We start from the raw sequence: 23,400 nt of genomic DNA, 5'->3' as shown, positions 1-23,400 counted from the left end.
GCCTGTGGATGACTCACCACTGCTTTACCAATCTCACACACACACACACACACACACACACACACACAATACACAGGGATGCTCACGGTGTTCATCTTAACACGCATGCATGTAAAAATGACATCATAGGCCGTTTCGTTGCATGGAAGCATATAGACTTCCACACAAATATAAGCTCACAGGAAGCTCACACAACAACACGCACGTAAGACGCACTTCTACGTGCACACAAGAGCCACATGAAGTGCAAAGGGAAAGGAGGGGAGGGTCAGGATGACTCACACATCAATGATAACACCCCTCCCCCTGCCCCAATCACACACACACACACAGAAGAAGACGGACATATCATTTGGATGCAGCCCACATCCTCGCCACATCCTGGGGAACCTCCCATCTGAAACTCAGACTGACAGCAGGAAGCTCCGACTGCCTGCAGTCAGTCTGAGGTGATGGGAATTCTCTGGCAGGATTCGCTGACTTCAAAATAAATAAGGATAAAGTCAAAATTGTAAAGGTTCGCAGCGGTATGTCGGCATTCATCTCAAGGATTCTAGTCGTGTGTAATGTATATTAAATCTTTTAATATATTTTGGTTGAATTTTGATATCTTGGTACACACCCTACAGAAATAAGGGTTCTCAAAGGATTCTTCTTCAGGGGTTGAGATTCCACCCAGAGACATTTGCCACTGAAGAACCCTTTGTTGAAGAAAGGGTTTTTCAAGGGGTTATTTGTGAGAATAAAGAATAAGAACCACCTTTAGGGTACTAGATAAGACCCTTAGAATATGAAAGGTATCTCGATAGAACCCTTTGGGAAGGTTCAAGACAAAACCCTTGGAATGTAAAGAGTTCTCAGTCGAACCCCCTGGATGGTTTCTTGTCAGCACCATCAGAAAGTGGAAAGGTTCTGGATAGAACCTCCAGAGAGGCCTCTGGGTGGAGCCATTACACTATAGAAGGGTTCTCTTTGGAACCTCTGGTAGGGGATTCTCGTGGGAACCTTTCACAGATGGTTCTTGGTATATTCCTTTATGTTGTGCTTTGGATGTTAATCTCTTAAAATGGTTTGAGGTAGAACCTTATAAAAGGTTTTACCAGGAACCAAAAAGCGCTATCCTATATAAGGACAAGCCAAAGAACCCTATATGGTTCTAAGTAGCACCTTTATTGCTAAGAGTGTATAATTTCAGTACAAATGAGAGCTTGGTGGATAAGACCACCACTAGTTGTTGTTTTCTTCTTCTATCTGAAACCACATTTCCCAGAAACCCCCTCCTGTTAACAGAATGGATCTTTTTAACGTCGTCTTACCGAGGAGGATAAACATGTTACCAGTGATTTTACAACCAGCCTTTCACATGTTCTACCATCTTCCTTTCTGAGAAAACCACGACAGCGTTTGCACTGAACAGAACAGAACCCTCGGGAACTCTTATTAGCACTACATGCTGGTGTACTAGACTTGCCTACTAATTATTGCTGTGTTGTTTCTCCTGCCCTTACACTAACATGGACGTCGCTGTGTTTTGGTTTTTATTGCGTTTGTTCTGTTTTTATGCCGACACTGCAAAACTATTTTGTGATAATAAAATCAATCTACAAATCAATCTACTGGATTTGTGTTGGAAAAGTGATCCACGCAAACAATTGCATCCATAACATGAAAGGTTCATCATTCATTGATTTTAAAATGTAAATTGGTGTCACTAAATTGCTGTCTCCCATGTGTGGAAGGTAATTTTTTAACCTTCATATATCAGTAGTAGTTTCCCACCTGGCAGCTGCTCAATATGGCCATTATTGTGCTGTTGAGCAACTTTAGTGGAGCAATTTAAATTCAAACTGTCTTGCTCTCAAGCCCAACAGTGGTAGTTGATGAGGGAGGTGTAAGATTAAAAAAAAAGAGAAAGTGATGATCATACAACACAATCTGTATTGCTCTCTCACCGGACGTTAAACAGAAAGGTTAATAGCACTTTCAGGTTTTAGAGCGATATCCACCTTAACCTGTTAACTGTAAGGAATGAAAAAACTATGAATTTAAGCCTATCAAATTCAGTCTTTCTGTATCACTAAAGATATTTTATATAAACAGGTATTTTTGCACACTTTATTTTCTGCAGAATAAAAGAGATTAAACCTAGCCTGCAGAGTTAAAACGGGCTTAAAAAACATCTGAAGAAACTTGATTCGTGTTTCTACAAGCCTCCCTATTTTTCCAGACAAAAGGCTTTTTGCCCTAAACATATTGTATCACTTTATCAGCTATTGTAAAGTCAGATTGTTTGCACAAAAAGTCTCTTTAACAGAAGCCAGAAAAGTTGAGCACTTCTCTGTGGAAAGATGGCTCGCTCCCAGGCTTTCTATAAATCAAAACGTCTCCTCTTATCTTTTGATAGCTAAAACATGCAAGCGATGCAAGCACTTGGCTAGCACACATAATTCCTATCAATTACTCCGAGAAATACTTCCGCCTGTGTAAATCGAGGGCAGCTGACAGGACACAGACAGCTCTTGGCACAATGGAGTTATTTTATGAATGACATCTGGATAACGAGAACACCTGGACTGGGTGACCCTGCTGGAGCAGAGGACCCATGACGTTACGGAGGGATTCGAGTGGACTGAGGCTGAGGCTGTGTACGATGTGAATGATAAAGAATGTTTAGTGTGTGTGCTTTGCCAGAATTTACAGCTGAAAAGCTGTAAGCCATTAAACCCATCTGCACCTGCAAAATCAAGTTTGTCCAGTGGACCCCTGTGGAGGGTCTTGAGTATGACCTTTGCCCTGTTTGTCTTTTTCCTCTCTCCTAGATTTACTGCTAATTTGTGCAGAATAAATCGAAGAAATTACAGTTTAAACAGACACATTTTCAGCCCCAGAGCTACTGCATATCTGCAACTTCTGACCACAACAGCTGTTTGTATTTCCCCAAAGTGCACAGTGCAAAAGAAGAAAATACTTCATGGAGTTTTCAGAAAGTACCAGAGTGCAGCAAGTCAGAGGTGACTAACAGAGAACATCTGTAGGGAATGGGGAAATATTTGATATTTGGAGCATTTCGAATGCCGCTCAACAGCTCTAAACATGGCCACAGCAAAAGAAAGATGACCTGAACGGAGCTCACGTCATGTCACCTGCGCACCACTAGAGGCCACTATCCACCCATGTTGATGTGACACTGTGTGACAGTAAAAAAGTTTCCAGTGAAACCAAACGCGGTTTCAGTTGGTGCGACATGTCTTCCAGGTGGGGTGACCTCCCCTTCCTGTTCCAACGGCAAGAAAAACACTGCTGACATGTATAATTAGCTACCAGCAATAAATCATATATCAATTCCCACACACACACACCCACACGTCTCCTGTGTGTTAAATTTAGCATGGCCAAAAGTACGTCTCCTGTCAGTAACTGAACAAGGTCAGCTCAGCTTCCTCTCTGTGGATGTGGACTGCTGCATCTCAACCTTTTGGAATAACCCACATATCAACGATAAAACACTATATGATAGCGTTATCATGTGAAGTTGTTGAGACATCCTGTGATCTGACAACACCAAAGCTGCTGTTATGTCATGTGATATGTTTAACTGGTAGCTTATTAATATTTAATAAACATCTGAACACCAAAATTGACTTTTTCCAGTTTAATTCCAAACATTTTTCAAGACAGATATTTAAAAATTCACCCCCCACCCCCCAAAATAAATCATTCCACTTCCACTAGAATGAGGGTGAACATTGTTTGGTCAAAGAAGAAAACAAATCTCCGCTCTGTGTTGGTATATTCCTTGTTCTTCACAAGGCAGGGGTTTTAAATCACAATTGGCAATACGATCAATTTTTCCTCATTGGAAATAATATATTGGACCACAACCGTCTATCAGCTTACTGCATCCCTATTACTGTGTCCTTGAGCAAGGCAGTGATCCCCAGCCTGTCCAAGACACTCTGCTGACATACAAGTATTAGCATGGACAATTTCTAAATACACAAAAAAGCAACAAACGTGGCCCCTGATCTTCTATACATCCTCAACCTTTTCAACACCTGAAAAATGATTTCCGCTTTTCAGTCTTGTTTTACCTGAATTATACACTATTTCACAAGGGACAAAAAGCATTGGTCAGAAAGGTTAAAAGCACGCGTCACTGGTACTTGAAATATATTGTTTCACACTGAGTAAGTCAACCAAGAACCCCAAAACTACCCACTGACTCCTGGACCCCATCTCTATCTCTCTCTCTATGAATGACATCATCCGATAGAAGACTGATGAAACAGAACACAAACAAGACTGCCCCCTGGTGCCTAAACGGGAGAACAGTTCGTGCTGCTGCTACCTACAGGCAGTGAAACAGTAAATAAGGCATTCATTTATACATCACACACTTCATAACTGCAAATAGCACTTGACAGTTCACCACTAATAACTGAAGGGTTTTAAAGTATTAAACTATTTTACAACAAAAGGGGACAATACATGTATTGTCCAAATCATATTTAGCAGAGGGGAGGGGGGGAATATATTTTCTCCCGTTGTGACTGGACAAAGCCAGACAGTATGTTTCACTGAAAGGGGGGGGGGGGGGGGGGGGTGATGATTGAAACTGATGGATTTGAGAGCTCAGTAGATGAAGAGAACTCGGGTGCGGGGCAGGTTGGAGAAGGTGTCGGCCATCTTTCGGATTCTGGCGTAGTTGATGAATCCTCGAAGGAAGAGCAAAAATCCTGAGGAGCAAAAGATAAATAGACGGTGAGACATAACTGAAAGTACCTAAAAGTGATAACTCACTTAAAGAATAATAAGAATAATCATACATGTATAATTATCAAAACATATAGTCGTTTCATTTGATTGCTAATTATCAAAATGCTGGTAATGAAAACACTGCTGCAGGTCAAGCACAAGCAGGTGAAAACCTTTGATTCCCTATTTGAATCATTACATTTCAGAGGTTGGCTACTTACCCAACACCAGGAACACCCACCACAGCCAGTACTGTCCATCAAAGTAACCAGGGAAGTATGTGGAGAACTAAAAACACAACAGAAATGACTGGTTAGAAGAAAAATGGCCTGCACTGGTTTCACTCAAATGACTGCTGCATTATAGAAGTGAATGCAGAAAGCACTTCTCTAGAGATCTTTGAGGAAATAGTGCGCGCCAAAAAGCCAACCACTACAGAAACAACATGAAAACACCAGAGTGGTGTTCGGGCCTCACATAAAACCACATTTATGCGTTTGAATGTGTGCTGTGTAATGTCCGTGTTTGTCTTACCCGGACTATGAGGACCCATTTGATTAGTGAGAGGCCAAAGCCTGAGATGGCCCCATAGCGGCCGGCTGCTGAGGTGGTCAGACAGAAAGACAGGAAGAAACCGATCCAGTTGAACAGGAATGCCACTGGACAAAGGATGGAGGGGGAGAAGAGAGCGTTAGACGTGTCATTAGAAACACAACGGTAGGGAATTAACAGAAGATGTCATTTCTGCTCAAAGAGCTGTCGCTAAAGAGATAACAGACAAACGGAGACGAGTAGGCTGGGTAACTAACTGAAGAAAGTGAGCATGAAAATGCCGTCATTTCCTATCCTCAACTGATCAGCATCTTCAAAGTCATCTCTGGTCACAAAGTCTTCATCCTGATAGAATAAGCGACAGAAGAGCAAGAAGAGGTCATATAAACATTCAAACCATTTCATCACACCTGAGTGTAAATCAAGCTTTGCTCACAACAGAGAGTAAATACAACACAAACAAACAACAGACCAATGGAACCATGACAACACAGCAAGCCCATTTAATTACCATCACTGTCACTTTATCCATAAGATTCAATTTAGGACATGAGGAGAACCAGTTCATGTTGAATAACGATCAAAGTAGCATTAGCTAGCACTGTGAGTACACAAAGGGGTGGGGAACTGAATACATAAAACAACACACCAAATACACTCGCTCTCTCGTCATACACTCTCCTCCCACTACTCCCAGTTACCTCCAGTGAACTGCGAATAACATCGTCAAAAGTCTCCAGGCACTCCCTGTGCTGAGGCTGCTGCTGAGCGCGAGGCAGTGTGTGGCAGAGAAACACAACACCAGCAAATCAAATAGGGTGGCCCCACATGCAGTTAGGTGCAAAGCATCACATTGACCACTAGAGGTCAGAGGTGACCTTTGATTAGTTATTTTTTTTCATTTGATGGATATTTTTAACAAAAGCATGTCATTTTTAAATGCACGTTGGATAGTTTCTGATGAGTGAGACACAGAGACTCAGATGGTGAAGCCTGGACATGGCAGATTAGATTGCTGGTGTCGTTTGCAAACAGTCCCTCGGGCATTCAATGATCCTGTAGAAGATGAGGTGTGTTTTGCCCTTTGTAAATAAAAAGGACAACTGCACAATAACTGGAAAGGTTATAAACGTTCCCACACCCAAATGCTTTGCCGTCATAAAAGAACGTGGATATTTCCATTTAGTAACGTGGAAAGTTGCAGCCATGGAAAACTACGAGATCAGAAAACTTCCTCCAAATCGCACACAACTTGTAAGCAAATTAAAAATAGAGGTTTCATTGCAAATTTCAACTTTACTCCCTGTGAGGAAACCAATACAGGGATAAACCTTAAGGCTGCATATCATTAAAATTGTGAGTACCAGTGGAAACACTGGAGCTAACTTTAGCTACATTACAGGTTATATACCTGTCCAAACATGTAATGCTAACCCTGCAGCAGTACAATGATGTAATCTGAAGCTCCCTCCACGTTTTACATGCTTCACTGATATTTACTCAGATTATATATCAGAACAAACACAGGTGCAAAATGTAGAGGGAACTATTTTGAAGCATTGACAACAGACAAGGGTTTGCACCTATGGGTACTTGTGTGCAGACGGCGGTCATTATGGGCAAAAATATTACAGAATGTCATTTAATATGAGTGATAACAAAAAATGTGTTCTTCATTTTGGCAGCAGTTCATGTAGAAAATACAAGTAGACACAATCAGATTCTGAAAAAACCCCAAACTTTCCATTGTGGGGTGCTAAACACTTCCTGCCTTACAGACAACACAGGAAGTGTTTTGGCACAAGAAGCTACAGTGTGTGTACATAGTGAATGTTAACCCAGCCAAAATGCCCCCCCAAAAAAAGAAAAGTGAGATACTCACTCTTCCGGTTACCAGGGGAACAGCAGTCTCAGTTTTAGATCGTTCTGCTTCATCATAGGAAGGTAGTGTAGTTGCTACGTTGTATGATGGAGGCTTGGGGAAAGCACCGTCTTCCTTGTAGTCGAGGAAGGCTGAAGAGGAAACGGCATTTCAAATGCAAGGCCACAACATTTACCGATACAAAGTCATATTTCGTATTGGCCGACAGCTGGCGAGTAACCGCATCACAGATTTACAGTCACTGCCAAACTCAAGTCGCTATTTAACATGCGTTCTTGTGCTTAGTCACTGCGAGCAGCTCCGGAAGTGGAAACAGGCCCGAGACTCGGAGCTGATCTCTGAACTAGAATTTCCTACTAATTTCCCCACACACGGTAAACTGACATTTTAGATTATAATAAAAGCTTTATTAATCCCAACAAGACGCAATGCTAATGTGTGAGACTTTGCTCATTGAGCGAATATTTTGTCTCTATAGTGAGAATATAACTGGCAAGATAAATAAAACACAATGCTGTCATGTAAGATGTTCAGTAAAATGATTAAACATGTATAGGTCATCTATTAAAACTACGAGGCCTTCTGAAAGCAACCAGGTCAAGTTCAGGAGTTTTATTCTCCCAGTCAAACCTGTATTCATACAATATCAATACATTAAGCTTTAAGCCACATTTAGAAGGCAACAGCTGTTATTTGAGTGTAACATTTAGTTAAATATAAGTATAGGCCCCAGTTATTCATTATTCACTGGCTCAAGAAATGATATAGGTCCATGTTTCGTCCTGTTATCCCTGGGCAGACTAACACACATACGGCCTCCCAAAGTGCCACCATTGCAAATTACGTCAACACCAGGGGAAACATCTGGATGAGTCATGGTCTTACCAGCACTGCCCACTGAGATGCTGCTGTATGGGGGTGGAGCATCAGCTGCTACCTGTGGACTCTCTTCTGGCTCCTCCTCATCGGGCAGCTGTCGGAGGGGAAATAACCACATCCTGGTTTATTTAAGGTCCTCTATATGATATTCAGAGACTTAAAGAGGGAATAAAATAATGTTAATGCCGTTTAATCAGACCCCCCTCTCTCCACAGCGTTTTTACTTTTTCTGTAGACACAGTGTAGCATTACAAACACAGCACAGCAAAACTCTGCTCTCTCCTTGATTTGTACTGATTTAAATTAAATTAACCTGTGAGCAATCTGCGTTGATGACTGATTATCTGGTGTTCCTACAAAGTGACAACAGTGTGTAGATGAAGTTTTAAGTTATTTTGTTTGTTTTATTTAGCGGCTGGCTAGTAAGCTAGGCTAATGTTAGCAGATGTTCCCTGGTTACAGAGAGCTGGTGCTCCCCACCACTAGGAGACTACAGCCAGTAGGAGTTGCAACAGCCATACTGGTCCGTCTCAAGCTGATGCCCGCTCTCCACCCACCCAAAGGTGTCTCCCAGCTGCGGAGAGTGAGTCAGAGGGACCAGGGGGTGCAATACTTTCTCATTTGGGGTCTAATAACCAATAAAATGATCAAATTCAGTGCCCCGATATAGCGTCGTCATGGAAGCACAGCACCCACCCTCGATTTCACTGTAATGTAAACACTGTTAGCTCTGTCAGCACTGTTGCCATTGTTTGCAAGTCGCCAGCTCAGCCGTTACCATGTTGAGAGCTATGTGGAGGCCCTGGATATAATCCCAATTTCAAATTTGGCAGCTGGCTATAACACATATGTGTCAGTGCTGCCTGCTCTCCATTTGAAACGTGATTTTCAGTAAAGAAGCTTTGTAGTGATAAATGAACACCTCAATGCTCTGACATCCTTAAAAGAACTCACAAACTAAAACATCACTAACAAAAATCAGAGAAGAACGGAAATCAAGCCCACACCAAAAAGGTTTTTCGAGCACATATGAACATTATAGAAGAGGAAATGAGCAGCTGTTGCCCCTTATTTCTTTCTCTCGTTCACAATTCTCTCAGCCACTCCTTTCTCCCCTGATTCAGCGTTTAAAAATGAAGCCCATTTGATTGATTAACACTACTCTAACCACTGGAGTGTTACTGATCGCAATAAATATTTCCACTTCATTAGCTCCAGTTACTTTCTAACAGTGACTCTTTTAGTCTGTAATATCACCTGCAAAAATATGAAATGTGTCTCCAGGATTTATCCACCATACAAATACTAAATACTAAATGTTCTATTTTTAGCTCTTGCTTTATTGGCAATGATACGTTGTGGTTTCTTTGTTTCCTTCTTTTGACAAATGTACTTTTTGGACAAAAGCGTCTGCTAAATGACCTAAATGTAAATGTAAATGTAAATTAATGATGAATGAATATTTATTTGGGTTTAACTGTTTTTTCGAGGTATCTCTGGAACTTATTTTTTTTAAATTAACTCAACACACCAAACTAATTTCAAATAACTGTCACGCAATAGTTTCTACCGACTAAAATAGTTTAACCTTAGTTCTTGGGTTTGAAACACAGCAGCCTCTAAAGCGTCTGCTCATGAAGGACCACTGACGAACATGAACAGACTTACAATAAGGACCGTCTGCCCTACAAACATCTTGCTAAGCTGGTAAACGTAGTCGACGGATTTAGCGTTTAGGTTAGATGAGCAGCGGACACGCCCACTTGTGTGCTAGCGTGACATCCAAACACGTACGGATGTTAAGTTAGCGTGAATCAAACAAATGTCGCTCAGCAAAGTCCCGACTCTTCTCTGTTCTGGTCATGTCAATGTCAGGACAGCAGAGTCACTTTCGCCATCTTCCGCAAAAGACTCACCTGTTCAGACTTCACCTCGACTCTACATAGCATGACTCACTTCACTCACAGATGGGGACCTAACACCTATTTCTACTGTTTCACTCTTACTTTATCGGCAATTATATGTTGTGGTTTCTTTCTTTCGACAAATGTACTTATTGTGAGTCGCGTTGGACAGCCTGTTAAATGCCCCTAAATGTCTAAATGTTACACCCCAATGCTATCCAGCTAGCATGCGGTTAGCTAGCAAAGCTTTCCCCGACATAAAATACGTTGACGTTCACGTAGCGCGAGCTCCAACTAAAGAAGCTAACACGGAAGCGTTGGACTCGGTGTCACGTTAGCTGTTGTTGGTCACCAGATTTCCCCAGAGGCAAAGGAAAAAGGGGGTTAAACGCAACAAAAAAGATGACCCGATTAACGCCAACGGCACCCGTGAATAGTGAAACCGTCGCTTTCACGAAAGGTGACCACCGGCGACGCACCTGGAAGAGCGCGAGCGCGTTTAGTCGGCGACACCGTCGTTAACACAATATAGCTGGCGTTTAGCGCGTGACGTTAACCCTTTTAACGTGTCAGTTGATAGCGTTCTCCGTAACGTTACCTGCTGATATCTGCCGCTCGGTTCAGCCATTCCGATGTGAACGGCCGGGAATCGACGACAGAGAAGGGGACACGCCGCCGAGAGACACCCGACGGAAACCAAATTATATAACTGTACAAACTGTAAACTCAATCCTCGCCTCAACGGAAACCTGCTTCTCCCTCGACTGCTGCGCTCACACAACTGTCAAGCTAGTGTTGGTTAGCATAAAACACAACACTTCCGGTTGTAATTCCTTTTTTTTTTTATATAATGTCCAGATTGAGAGCTATATTTTCTGTGAAGTCCTTCGTAAGCCTTTATCGGTACTAATCTGTTTATTCAATCAATCTTTCTCAAGAGGAAACGTTGTCATTTTTGTTTAAAAAAAAAAAGTTCATTCTGGCGCTTTTATTTTGAAAGCTAAACCAGGCCGTTTCTTCGCCATTCTTGCTAACTTCTAACGGCTAACTTGACGAAGGTTTTGTTCGCCCATCGATTGACGTCACTGGCCACAACAAACCCTCTATCGCCCCCATTTGGAACAAAGTGGAACAACCATGATTATTATGAAAAACGTCACTGACAGAATTAGCTGAGAAATGTCGGTAAAAACATCTTAATGAGTGTATGTATCTGCTTCTTCTTATTTTCAGGCTCTTCTGGGTGTCAGAAAAGAGCATTTGGATCCGACAGTAAGGATATAACTCAACATATCCCCAGGTCACCATTCACACCGACGCCTTTTCACGCCCTTCGGCGCATCAAGGCCCACACAGGTGTGATGCAGGCACAGAGGATGGAGAGCAGGTAACAGCAGGATGAAGCATGCCTTGTGTTGCATTCATTAAAAAACGCCCTGACAAACAGAAATACATTAGTTTCTCAAATGAATTAACTCAAATTGTACTACAGTAGCCTACTTGGAGAAAAGGCACCATAAGTATAATTGTGCAATAAAAACAAATGCAATTTGGGTCTTGTAAGGTTTTATTGTATCTTTATCTAAAATAAAAAAGACAACAACAATGCAATACCCGTGACACTTTGTATGCAAGCTCAAGTGTTGGAGGAATGATGTCCCACATGCATCTCCAGTTAAGTTACTGGGTGGGTTTCCGGTACTTAAGGAGCACCGGGTAAGTGGTGCCTATGTGCTTTTGGTTGTAGTGGTGGCAAACGATCTCCACGTCGTAGAAACTGAACTGGACTTTGACGCGCTCGTTGGGCGAGGTGAGGAAACAGAGAGTGTAGAGGGCGAACTCGAACTCGGGACTGACGCCGATGAAGATGCTGCCCTTGGGCTTGATACCATCCTTCCAGCTGAATTGTAGGGCCAGGATGTGTTTGTTCTCGTCGGGCTGAGAGACAGAAGAAGAGAATGACAGGTGACTTACTAACTCATAATCTTGACCTTTTATCTCATAATGAGTATCTCATATTTTCATAATATTGACTTAAGTCAAAATCTTTGAGTTATCTCACAATTCTGTTCTCTTACTTTCTCTGAATTTTGATTAAGTAAGGCCAAATATTGGCTCACTTTTCATATTTTAATGCTTATTACCCACAACCTTTCATCTATATTGTTTTCAATATACTTGCAGAGATACAGACATTTTCGGGAAAGATTCCCCTATTTATCATAATCATAAAATCAAACAAAATAGTGCCCTTTGGGTCCAGCGCTCCCATGCAAATACTTTGATGTGCAAATTATCGCATGATACTTGGAAACTGCAGCGTGACTCGGTGAGAAATCTGCACAACAGGATGTGAAAATGATGCACACTTGACTACAGGAGACTCCCTTCCACGTTCAAAAGAAAAGTTTCCTGAGACATGCCTGATTTGCATGAGACGCCCGTGAGAAAGACAAAATACAGAGAGCTGAGCAGAAAGGCGAGAGAGAAAACACACGTGGTCATAGCAGGATGTGAGGTTTCTCGACTCAGTGCAAGAACGATAACGAGAGCAAGACTGCAAAGAGTGTGAGCTCGGGAGAGTGGAGGAGATGAGAAAAGACAGATAAGAGATTGATATGAATATGTGACGGGGAAAGAGCTACAATTCAGATACAGTAGTCACTCATTCAATAACTTGTGTGTATTAAGTCCCAGAGCAGTAAAAACATGCCATCCTTTCAGCCAAGTACAACATTGTTGCCTTCGGGCTGCTTTTATATACGTTGGCAAGTTACATAATTAGTGCAAAGAGGCCAAATCACATGACCTGACACATCTGACACATCAGGAATCTCACATGATGTCAGGTCATCAATAAACAAACAAATATCGTCCTATTTAAATTCACAATACAGACGTGTGTCATCTGCGTGGTCACGTGACATGTGACCACTTGTCACCATATATAAAAACAGGCCTCAATGTCGGAGCCACTTAGTTGAAACCAGAGACGCTCGTTCTGATCGTACCTGGGGTGAATGTGCGTTGACGCTGTAGCCTTTGTAGTCGATGTGCCCCAGCTTCTCCTGCAGGTAGAGCTGGATCCAGTTGTGAAAGCCGATGACGGTTCGCCCGCCTCTCGTCTCGCCGACAAACACGTGTTCGAATCCGGAGGAGTCTGGCCTGGTGGGAGACAGACAGACTGCTGGTTTAATGTAAGGCTAGGGTTATTTTGTCTGAAGGGTCTTTCTCACTTACATGCAGAAAAGTCTCTTAATTTGGCAGATGGCATTGATTCTAATCATTTTATCGTGTTAACTTGCATTCCATTTGTTCAAAAGGTGGTGTTTAGTGGCTGCTTCCTTCCTGTACATGCAGAAATAAAATGCATTCATGGTGCTGACTGGATGTGCTACACAGAGCCTGTTTCTCAGAGGAAGACGGCTGCCATCACAGTGCCAGATTCCACTGGTGGAGTTATATTTAGGTGCCGTGCCAGATTGCACCCACCTGCTGGATCCTCTCCTCGCGTAGAGTTCAAACCAGATCATGTACAGCTGCTCCTTGAACTGTGTTTCATCCTGTGGAGAGAGGTGCTTCTCCACCAGGTATTTGTGAGCCAGCTGCAAACAAACAAGACTTTACTGTCAAATGTTTTCATTTCCATTTTAAGCACGTGAGCGGCGTGGCACAAGGGAGGCAATGCCACTGAAATATCTCAACATATATATGATTGCCAGGATTTTGGTTCCCAGACAAATTCTATTGACTTCCATTACCAGCTGGCTTTTCATCTAGCGCCATCATCAGGTGATATTTCATCCAATACAACCAAATACCTGCAAAACTAATGTTATTCCCATCAGCCTTAGATGCAATAAGCATGTTAGCTTTATCATTGGGAGCATGTTGGCATTAGCATTTAGCTTAAAGCAAAGCTATGTCTAAGTACAAGCTCACACATTAATAATTGTTTAATTATTGTGGGAGTCTGTTTTATTATATTAATATTTAAGCACTACTCATGCTATATATACTATTATCTATTATATGAATTCTTTAGTAGAAATAGGCATTTATGAGCCACAGCATGAAGAGAGACGTCCCCACGCGTACCTTCATAGTGGGAGTCTGAATGATGGAGTCCAGGAATTTGTGGTTCTCTGCCTCCTCCTCGGGGGTTACGATTTCTGGCTCGCCAGTGTCACTCACGTAGTTATCCAACAGAGAGATAAAAGCTGTAAAAAAAACAACAACATAACGCCAATTATGAAAGCTGAAAACAGGAACCTCCGGCTCAGTTGAGACATAAAAAGATATTCGTGTGAACTTGGACACATCTGGCATGAAACCAGCTCTAAAGTAACCAGGTAAAGGACGGTGAAGCAGGTTACTAGAGACTATGGACACGTAAATCCTCCCTTTTTTTCATGAGGACAGCTGCCTCAGATTGAACTCTAAATACCAGCCGTTACATCATTCAGCTCTTCGGAGGGCAACATGATACACAACATGAACCTGTGAAAAAACATCACTAGACAAGAGTTGCCGGAAGGATGCGCGCCTCAGCGGCTATGTGGAGGAAAGATTCAAAGAAGCCACAGAGGTTGTAGGGGAGCATCTTTCTGCACCCAGCGCAGTGAACTCTGTGTGCTCGGTGGTTATGCAACATGCCACTGTTCGTCATAAGGAGATTATGAGTAGATGAAGAAGCTTTACTCAGAGGGGGGGGGGGGGGGGGATAGTATCCAGCTGAATGTGTGAAGTCAAACATTTGTGACAGAGCCGTTGTGTAAGATGCAGGACGCCCGACGACCGTACCTAAAAAAGTCTCCTTTTTGAAAATGTTCTCATTGACGAATGTAAAGAGAGGGAATCCGGCTCCGTCGTTGTTGTCGTTGGCCATGCTGTCTCCGGCTTTGCCCTGCAAACAGGAAGCAAAACCACTCACACTTTAACATCGGACTCATGCAAATCATTTATGGCACTTCCTATAAAATCTCAGATTCTCTATTTTTCGCAGGCCTCCATGCATTTTGCATGCAGCCGGAGCTACCGTTGCAACATGGCAACGAGACCCAAACCACTTATAAGTCAAATATAGATGACACAGATTTCCCACAATGCTCCTTGCTCTCCCCCGTCGTGTTCTACACCTCTCCGATGGGCCTCAGGTTTTCTCTTCTAACACTGAAGTCGGTAAGCAGATAAAAGTGATATATCCCTTTGTCTGAAAGTCTTAGGCGACGCATTAACTGCACATAATAAGATGTTGGAAGTGATGATGGATGAAGGGAGCAGCCTCTGTGTCACCTGCAAGGAGATCCTGTAGTCTTCGCCAGGTTTGAGTCTGTTGACGTCGTTGTCCCACAGCTCCTGCACCATGGCCGACAGCTCTCTGTCACTCTCAATCATGATGCGGCCGCTCCGTAGTGTTCCTGGTCCCGTGTGGTGGTCTGGTCTCAGTCTCTAACAGGAGGGTTATAAAGGTTGGTGTTAACAATGCTGGGCAGTAACAAAGAAACACGTGTACTCAGGTACTTTAGACTTTTATTTCCTTTATGTTGCTATGTCAGATTGCTTTTTTCAATTTTTTTTTTTTACGTACAAAACTGATGAGAATCAAAACAGGATGCAATGCTAAACGATCTTTGGGATAATTTGACATCATATTGCTTCTGGTTCGTTTTAAGGATTTCTAGACTTAGATCTTGATCTTTAGTTCAGTTTAGTCGACAAAGAGCGTTTCAAAATGTCAAATCAGTGACATATTTTCACATATTTCAAATGACTCAAGCCATCTGTTCAACCACCTTCAGTGGATGATAAAAACCAACAAAAATTGGCAGTTTTAGACCTCAGATATATTTATGGCAGTTAGTACACTATACATCCATTCCTCACAGAATGAAGACAACTGTTGTCACGTTCTGATTCCATAGAGAAACACTTAAATCCCTTGAAGTTGTGTTTTTGAATGTACTATGCTGGTGTACCAAGTTGGAATTGTTGTTTGATTTACATTTACATTTACATTTAGGTCATTTAGCAGACGCTTTTGTCCAAAGCGACTTACAATAAAGACATTTGTCAAAAGAAGGAAACAAAGAAACAAAGAAACCACAACGTATGATTTAGTTTAAGGTTGCTTTGTCTTTAAAGTCTGGAAAAGGAAGCAATACATATTATTTAATTGTTATATGTTCCGTTTTCCCCAGTATTATGCAGCACATTGTCGGTGATTTATTCATTTTATGGTAGACAGGAAGGCCTGACATCTGACTGTGAAAATGACTCATTCATTCATTTTCAACCATCCGTTGCTAAAGATGGCTTTGATTTAAAGAGCCATCTGTTGGCATCCCATGGGAATAATAGACTAATAGAAGCAAATCAGTATTTGGAGTTGATTTAGCACATGCTTTTTAGATGAATAGATAGAGTGATAGGTGAAGTTAGACACAATCCAAAGGCTTTGATGGAGTTAACAGCTTCCCTAGCCAGACACGGCTTATCCATCCAACTCAACGCCACCACAGCATCCCCACAAAAACATGGCTGACTACAGAACACACATCCATGACACAGAGCTCTGGGATCTTCATCGAATCACTGCAATCCAAAAGAAAAAAGAAAACTGACCTTTTCCTTTGAGTCGTGTCCTGCTTTTCTGGTTCGGCGAGGAGATGAGTGTTGAGGGTTAGTGGAGTTTCTCAGTGTCGGTCAGGTGCTGCTGCCTGTGGTTTCCTGTGTGTGTGAGAGCAGGTGTCTTTGTGGGCATAGTAACAGTTCAGTCAGTCAGTCAGTGTATGGAGAAAGACAGACAGGGGCATGAAGGGGGGGGCAAAGAGGGCACCAGTCAGGGGATGGGACGGGACAGGAGAGAGGGGCCATTTTAAAAAGGGTTATCCCCTGTCAGCAAATCTAGCCAAAGGGATTACACCATGTTGTCGTCTCTTTTCAGTCTCAGGCTAAAACGAGGACTCTTTGTTTCTTTAGTATTTCATTGTTGCTCTCTCTGTCACAGTGTAACCTCTGGATTACGGGGTAAATGTGGGTCATGTTTCAGGTAACAAGGGGATGCAAAGGCTTACTTGGAGCACTTCAGAGAGCTCATTTTGTAATCGGATAGAAAATACACAATCGTGGTTCGGTCACATTGCTGAGTTTTGGACCTTTCACTCTCGATTTGAAGACTAAACTGAGAAATGTAATGCTCTACAGCATCAAAGAAGAGAAAACCAGAACAAGAAGCCTTGTATGAGGACTTTTATATATTCATATAACCTTTTTGATTAATTAATCTTAATACTTATTGTATTTTTATACTTGTTGCACTGAATGCCATCTTTATACCACTATTTTAAAAAAGGACTATATTTCTTGGCTCCTGTAATTAAATAATGTCTAATCTCACTTAACTTTGAATATTATTTTACAGTGGCTTAGAAGAAATGGGACTTGAAGCCTAAATGTGCTCTAAATATTGGAGGAACATTTTTGAGCAACAACTAAGGAGAGTTAAGCTAAAAATACCAGCAATAAAATGTCATGCCCTCACAGCGACTGGAAAGGGTTTTATTGTTCTGCCACCAGTGGTTGACGATTGTTACATCCACCATTGTGTCAGATCTGTAACCAAGCAATTACTGATGGGCGTCTTTTAACTTCTCCTGAATTCCCCTTGTTGGGAATGTATCTATAGGTACTCTTTTATTACAGCCGTTTAGTGGTTTAATAGTTTTTCTATGATCAAGCTTACTGCTAACCAAGCTGGTCACAATATTCTGGAGGTAACATGTTAGTTTAAATCTCTTTGTGGACTCATGTCTCTGTTTACTATATTAATTACTGTTGTACTTCCTGTGATCTTATTTTAATAATGATACCGTTCCTTCCCGACATAAAGCACAATGTATTTACACATTTGACAGCTACTCTTCACTTGTGTGAATCCAGTTTCTTTGTCGCCCACTCATTTATACACTTTGGCCTTCTCATCTTTTAATCCCCATCATTGAATTTGTTTCACAAACACCTTTAAAGTGAGTTGAGCTTGCTGCATAGCTGTGCATCTACACGTATAGCGAGGCCTCAAAGGTATTCTGCCACCAAACTGCATTTTCCGGTCCAATACCCAATGAATAGTATCGACAAAATGTTTAAGTGGTAACATTTATTTTGACGAACATTGTGCCAAATGCATTTTGACAGGATTCTGCAGGTCCCGTATCCAAATATTTCTTGCATGAGAAATGCAGTGAAACTGAAGAGAAAGTGAAAACATGACCATTTGAAGAGTGAACAAGAGATTGTCTGTCCAAACCGACTCTAATAGTAGTCTGCTCTTCTGAAGCAGTGCAGAACCAATCATTCAATGCTGATGACGAACGGATTTCATGAAGGATTGAATTTCAAACAGAACTGCGTGCCTGAGTCTCCTTTCTTAGCAAATGTAAAAACAAAATATAATGGAAAATAAATTAACATCGTTTATGTATCTCTAGGACACAAAACCTCCTAATCACAATCCCAGTTATCCACCAGAAGATTGGCTGTTGTGAATATTTAATGCAGTGTCCTCCACTATTACATTCTGTATGGAAAAATATATGCCACTAAAACTAATTATTAAAGATTCCCTCACAATCAATTCCATTAAAATCTTCTTTTCAACCTGCCGGATTTAAATCATACGTCGTGTTTCTGTAAACCAATTATTGTAATTCTTGGACAAAATATGAAAAAATGCCCCCATTCTGGTAGTCAACACAGTTATTACATCTGAGTGACGAACCTCCATAGAATTGCCTCCATTGCTTAAATCCTGTATCAAGGGTGTGTGTGTGATTAGATCATGAAATTCACAAAAACACCCGTGTGGCTATTAGTTTGAACAAAAATGAGCCGTTAGTGTCGTAGCTTTGACATATAGCAGGAAGCCAGACGGAGGCTAGAAACGTATAACAAAGAAGGGCAAACACAATTATTCTTTTCTGTGCAACTCCCAGTCGCTAGCCGACTTAAGGCAAACACCAGTATCACCCGTTGATCAGAACTCATTATGAAAAAGTCCAGTTAAGGAGAGAAGGAGTAGCTCTGTGGACCTGAACGTGTAATAGACTAACATTCCTCTTTTTTTAACAATAACAATCTGATCCTGCTGCATGTCAAATTAAAAGTTTCACCATCACTAATCAAATATTCCTGATGTTCATGAATTTTTAAGAAAGTGTCTACTTTTACCAAAATGATTACAGCTGTTTCTCAATTTCTCTCTGAGATGGAAGCTAAAGCAGTTCTTGCTATTCTTGAACAAATATTGATATAAAATGTCTGTCCTATAATAATAATTATAATAATAATAGTAATAATAATATTTTGCACCCAGATGTTGAATGTTTTTATACCCAAGATGTCTGATCATATTCAAAACATAAACTGCGGTACAATGGTACGCGGTTGTAATGGCACCGTTTTGCAAATGCAGCCATAGTAAGTGTCACAGGTGAAGAGATGGTTATGGGAGATAAAGTGCATTCAAAATGAGCATACAGCAGTGGGGTGCTGCAAAGGTGTCAGTCCTCCTCATCGCTCCAGAAGGCCTCTTCTTCATCAAGATCCACACCTTGGAAGAGTCTGCAGCATGGAAAGGCACACATTAGTGTCAGGGACTAATTATTCCAACAACAACAAAAAAGGAGAACCAAGAAGTTACACTCACTGGTTGTAACAAGGTGAATGTGGGTTGTTAAAGTGACTATATGGGTTGACTTTGCTGAGGACGCCCAGACACAGCCAACAGAAGTATTGTCTACAGGAAGTACAGGTCATCTTATTACAGCCATCCGCTTTCTAGAAAGAGATAGAGACAATGCATTGATGCTAGAGAAGTCAGCAGACATCACTTAACAACAGAAACCGAGACAAACCTGGGGTTGAACCTGGAGAGCTTCAGGGACAGTATGGAATAGATCATACAGTTGTAAATACTTAACCATTTTTACATTTAAACTACCATGACCCAGTCTGTGTACAATAACACATCCATATTTTAGACTGACAGCAGTGAACACGGAGCCCTGGAGGAAAAAGTAAAAGCCTGTTCTAACCATACTGTGACCAGCAGGGGGAGCCCAACCTGTATGTTGGTTCCACAGCGTGGGCAGCTTTTGCAGTTGTCATTGAGCCAGTCTCTGCTAAAGGACTCTTCCACTGCTTTCTGGATCACCCTTTTCCCAAAGCGTTGCTCCATGAACTTTTTCCCCACAGCTGTGGCTGACAGGTACTCATCTCTGAGGTTACGCAATTCATCTGTGGAACAAGGCAGAAAACGGGACTGAGTTAGGATCGATAAAACGTGGCACATGGGGAAACAGGATATATGTATTATATCATATATCAGACATGCAGCGGATAAAGACATGAGGGTGATAACTGGATACTGAATTTAGAACTGTGTTGGGGGGGGGGGGTATCCATACTCAATAAGCCAGTAGAAAGTATTTTATTGACACGTTACATTTTTTTTTAGTGACATTACCTGCAGGGATTTTACAGTGGGAGAGACCGTGGTAGCCCAGCTTGCAGAGTGTGCAAAAGGCATACTGACAGGCTGTACAAATCCCCATGGTTGTGTCTGGCTCCACCATAACAGCAGTGCCGCAGGACTGGCGGGGACAGTAGACCACGTCTGCCATTAGGTCCAGACTAGACTGGAGCAGCAAACGGTCGTAACGGGCAAACAGCTCCTCGTCCACCAACTGCTTCACCTGAAGACAGGGGGAAGGAAGGTGTTTATTACAAGCGATAGGATAGGCACATTTTAAATTTGAAAATTACATTTGAAAAGCACTTACTAAAATAATTACAGATCAAACACACATCTACTCTACTGCTCTTTTACCTGTGATGGAGTTGCTATGGAGGTACATTTGGGTTCAGGGCAATTAAGGCACTGAACGTTGCCTTCCCGAATTTGGATCTGGAAGTACTCGGTCATGCAGGCCTTGCAGTAGACATGCTGGCAATCCTTGAAGCAGAGGCAGTGTGAGCCCAGCTTCTCTACGAAGCAGATCCCACAGCCGAACACCTTGCTGTCAAACACCCTCTGGCGCTGCTCCTCGTCAAAGTCCAGGAGCTGAGGTAGGAGATTGGTGCACGGGTCCATCAACAAAACGGCACGCGGATCCAGTTGAGACAACGGTGAAAACTCCTTCTTCACTTCTCTTTTCTTCTCCTCGCTGTTTTCGGAGTGACTCCCACACTGTGTCAGAGCTGGACAAAATTGATAAACATATTAATCACTCAAAACACTTGTGTGTGATTCTTTAGCAAAACAATATAATTTTGTTATGGAAGAAAATTGCTTGTCGTGTGGTGACTTTACTTAACATGTTAATTGACTGAGGACTCTTAGACATGTGCACTTTCATTATGATTTTAGAACAAATTAGGCAGTGTGATTAAGTATGAATTGTAGGTACTGCACCCAGCTCATCTACAGAATAGCAAGAGTATATTATTATGTGTGCTAACCTAATTCTTCTTACAGCTTAACTCTAAATGAGATAGATAAGATCTCATATTTATAGATAATTACTATTAAAACTATTATTTTAGCTAATGCAGAGGGAGCCACATAAGCAAAAAAACAAAACTTTAACAGAACACATACTGTACCTGAGGCTGCTGGGTCAGTTTTCCTGCGCTCACCACCTGCCTTACTTCCTCCCTTGATCACTTCAAGTGGAGAATTAATGCCCAGAAAGTCCAGAGCCTCCTCTTTGAGGAACTGGATCCATGTGAAAAGAATTACAGAGCCTTGGTTCTCCTCACACAGCTCATCCAGACGTCTGCACAAAGAGCTCATCTGAGGGTAAATTGGAAAAGAAAGAGGTATTTGACAGCGATGAACGCTTAAGAACACTTTCTTTACTCGACTCTCAATTGGAATACGTACCAACACATGTGCGGGTCAGTACTATCATTGTGATGTGTTGGAGAATAACTTAAGCCACCACGACTCATACCTGTGCTCTGGTCATCCATTTAGAGCTGAGGGTGAAGACTGGTGAGGATGTGGATGGATAGTCTGCAGGAAGCTCAAAGTTGAGCCCCAAAGGAGGTAAGAAGCAGACATTATATTCAGTTTGCTTCTCTCCTGCAACATAGAGAGGACATTTAGTTACAATGGAGTGAGAGCAACCAATGAGCATTAATAGGAGTGGCAAAGGAGGACAGAACAGCTTTATTGATCATAAATAGACAATGTGGGGGAAAGGGTCTACTGCATTGAACTCTTATGTATTTACACAGCTCCTTGGCATGTGTACCTTTGACAACAACTTTGAAATCAGGAGGCAGTTCCAGGCAGAGTTGGATCTCTCCCCCCTGAGCCGACTCCGCCTGGTGGAACTCCTCCTCGTCATAGATGCTTGCTAAAGCAAGCAGCTCATCCTCTTGGGCTTCCTTGTCCTCAGACATTTACATTCCTGCAACAAAACAGATAACGTGTGACGTGAATGCAATTTCATTTTACTTCTGAAAATCTACCAATCACATATAAAACAGCAAGAGCAACAAATGGGTGTTACCAAGGGCCAAACAAACCGACGTCACACTGTCGGGAGTTTATCGCTAGCTTCTACCAATTAAAAAGATCAGCACTTAAACCTTAACACGCGTCCACCCTGTCATGTACTGATTATCTAATGGTAGCTAATCGATATCAAGTCAAAGCACTATTATACAAAGATAAGTTACGCCTATGGTAAGCTAGGTGCGCCTTTACACACAGCTAACGCAACGTTGTGACATCAGCTTACCTTAGCTAACTTAGTGCCTGTTCCCCGAAGTTAGCACGCTAGCTAGCTAGCAGAAAGTAACTTCAACCACATGAAACGCGGTCGACATTAATCACGATTAGACACTCGCATAAATTAAACGTGTTTTTAATGTTGTTGTTGACGACATAGGGAAACTGGCAACGAAACTAAAGAAACTAACCTTTATCAGCATTCAAGCTAGCAAGCCCAAAGTTAGCTGATGTAAACAGTGACTACATTGTGAGCTCGGCCCGGCTCTTACGTTTCTCTGTGACAGCCAGACTAAGAAGTGACGATATCAAACCATGGCGACTCTTCTTCTGCACTCCTGCAAAGCTCCAGCGCTCTCTTACACGTGCGGTAACAACGCAATAATGTGGCAAATAACGCGTTTCTTACCTTGTCCTAAAAAATGCTAGTGACTCCTGCGCTCTGAACGTTACATGACTGGCGGCAGTGTGGGTGCGACAGCGCCGCCCACAGGAAGGTCAATGTACTACACGTTTAATGGGCATTTCTATTCATTAAATTAACTTGAAATATTATGTCAATATTACGAATACCAGGTAGGTCCAAAGCTAAACGCAATCCTTGCAGTATTTATGGGAAATAATTATTA

General features: G+C 41.9%; 3 protein-coding genes across 6 annotated transcripts; all 3 read right to left on the bottom strand.

Moving 5' to 3' along the window:
- Window positions 1–3,647: 3,647 nt before the first annotated feature.
- Window positions 3,648–10,741, bottom strand: LOC311025667 (NEDD4 family-interacting protein 1-like). 3 transcript variants are annotated; one of them, XM_084028681.1, is made up of 8 exons: window positions 10,571–10,741; window positions 8,075–8,162; window positions 7,190–7,320; window positions 6,009–6,071; window positions 5,565–5,652; window positions 5,290–5,414; window positions 4,977–5,043; window positions 3,648–4,736 (listed from the first exon to the last, which is right to left on the bottom strand). In XM_084028681.1, exons 1-8 carry the CDS (start codon window positions 10,598–10,600, stop codon window positions 4,633–4,635), a joined length of 696 nt encoding a protein of 231 aa, XP_083884807.1. In that variant the 5' UTR covers window positions 10,601–10,741; the 3' UTR covers window positions 3,648–4,632. The 3 variants fall into 3 exon arrangements, with proteins under 3 accessions (XP_083884807.1, XP_083884808.1, XP_083884809.1); XM_084028682.1 differs by having other exon boundaries at window positions 6,009–6,068; XM_084028683.1 differs by lacking the exon at window positions 6,009–6,071 and having other exon boundaries at window positions 3,650–4,736.
- Window positions 10,742–11,578: 837 nt separating this feature from the next.
- Window positions 11,579–16,803, bottom strand: endou2 (endonuclease, polyU-specific 2). The gene is made up of 7 exons (XM_084028573.1): window positions 16,597–16,803; window positions 15,268–15,423; window positions 14,776–14,878; window positions 14,071–14,192; window positions 13,465–13,577; window positions 12,984–13,137; window positions 11,579–11,910 (listed from the first exon to the last, which is right to left on the bottom strand). Exons 2-7 carry the CDS (start codon window positions 15,367–15,369, stop codon window positions 11,653–11,655), a joined length of 852 nt encoding a protein of 283 aa, XP_083884699.1. The 5' UTR covers window positions 15,370–15,423; window positions 16,597–16,803; the 3' UTR covers window positions 11,579–11,652.
- Window positions 16,804–19,344: 2,541 nt separating this feature from the next.
- On the bottom strand, window positions 19,345–23,254 carry rnf14 (ring finger protein 14). 2 transcript variants are annotated; one of them, XM_084028046.1, is made up of 9 exons: window positions 23,181–23,254; window positions 22,290–22,448; window positions 21,987–22,117; window positions 21,637–21,826; window positions 20,861–21,231; window positions 20,498–20,726; window positions 20,096–20,268; window positions 19,679–19,809; window positions 19,345–19,593 (listed from the first exon to the last, which is right to left on the bottom strand). In XM_084028046.1, the coding sequence occupies exons 2-9, from the start codon at window positions 22,438–22,440 to the stop codon at window positions 19,533–19,535; spliced, it is 1,437 nt and encodes a 478-aa protein (XP_083884172.1). In that variant the 5' UTR covers window positions 22,441–22,448; window positions 23,181–23,254; the 3' UTR covers window positions 19,345–19,532. The 2 variants fall into 2 exon arrangements, with proteins under 2 accessions (XP_083884172.1, XP_083884173.1); XM_084028047.1 differs by lacking the exon at window positions 23,181–23,254 and adding an exon at window positions 22,963–23,071.
- Between the last annotated feature and the right edge of the window lie 146 nt (window positions 23,255–23,400).

Source organism: Eutrigla gurnardus (assembly GCF_963514095.1).
Source record: "Eutrigla gurnardus genome assembly, chromosome: 15".
NCBI classification, from domain to species: Eukaryota; Metazoa; Chordata; class Actinopteri; order Perciformes; family Triglidae; genus Eutrigla; species Eutrigla gurnardus.
The sequence above is the reverse complement of the archived record's forward strand: the minus strand, read 5'-3'. Positions and strand labels throughout refer to the sequence as shown.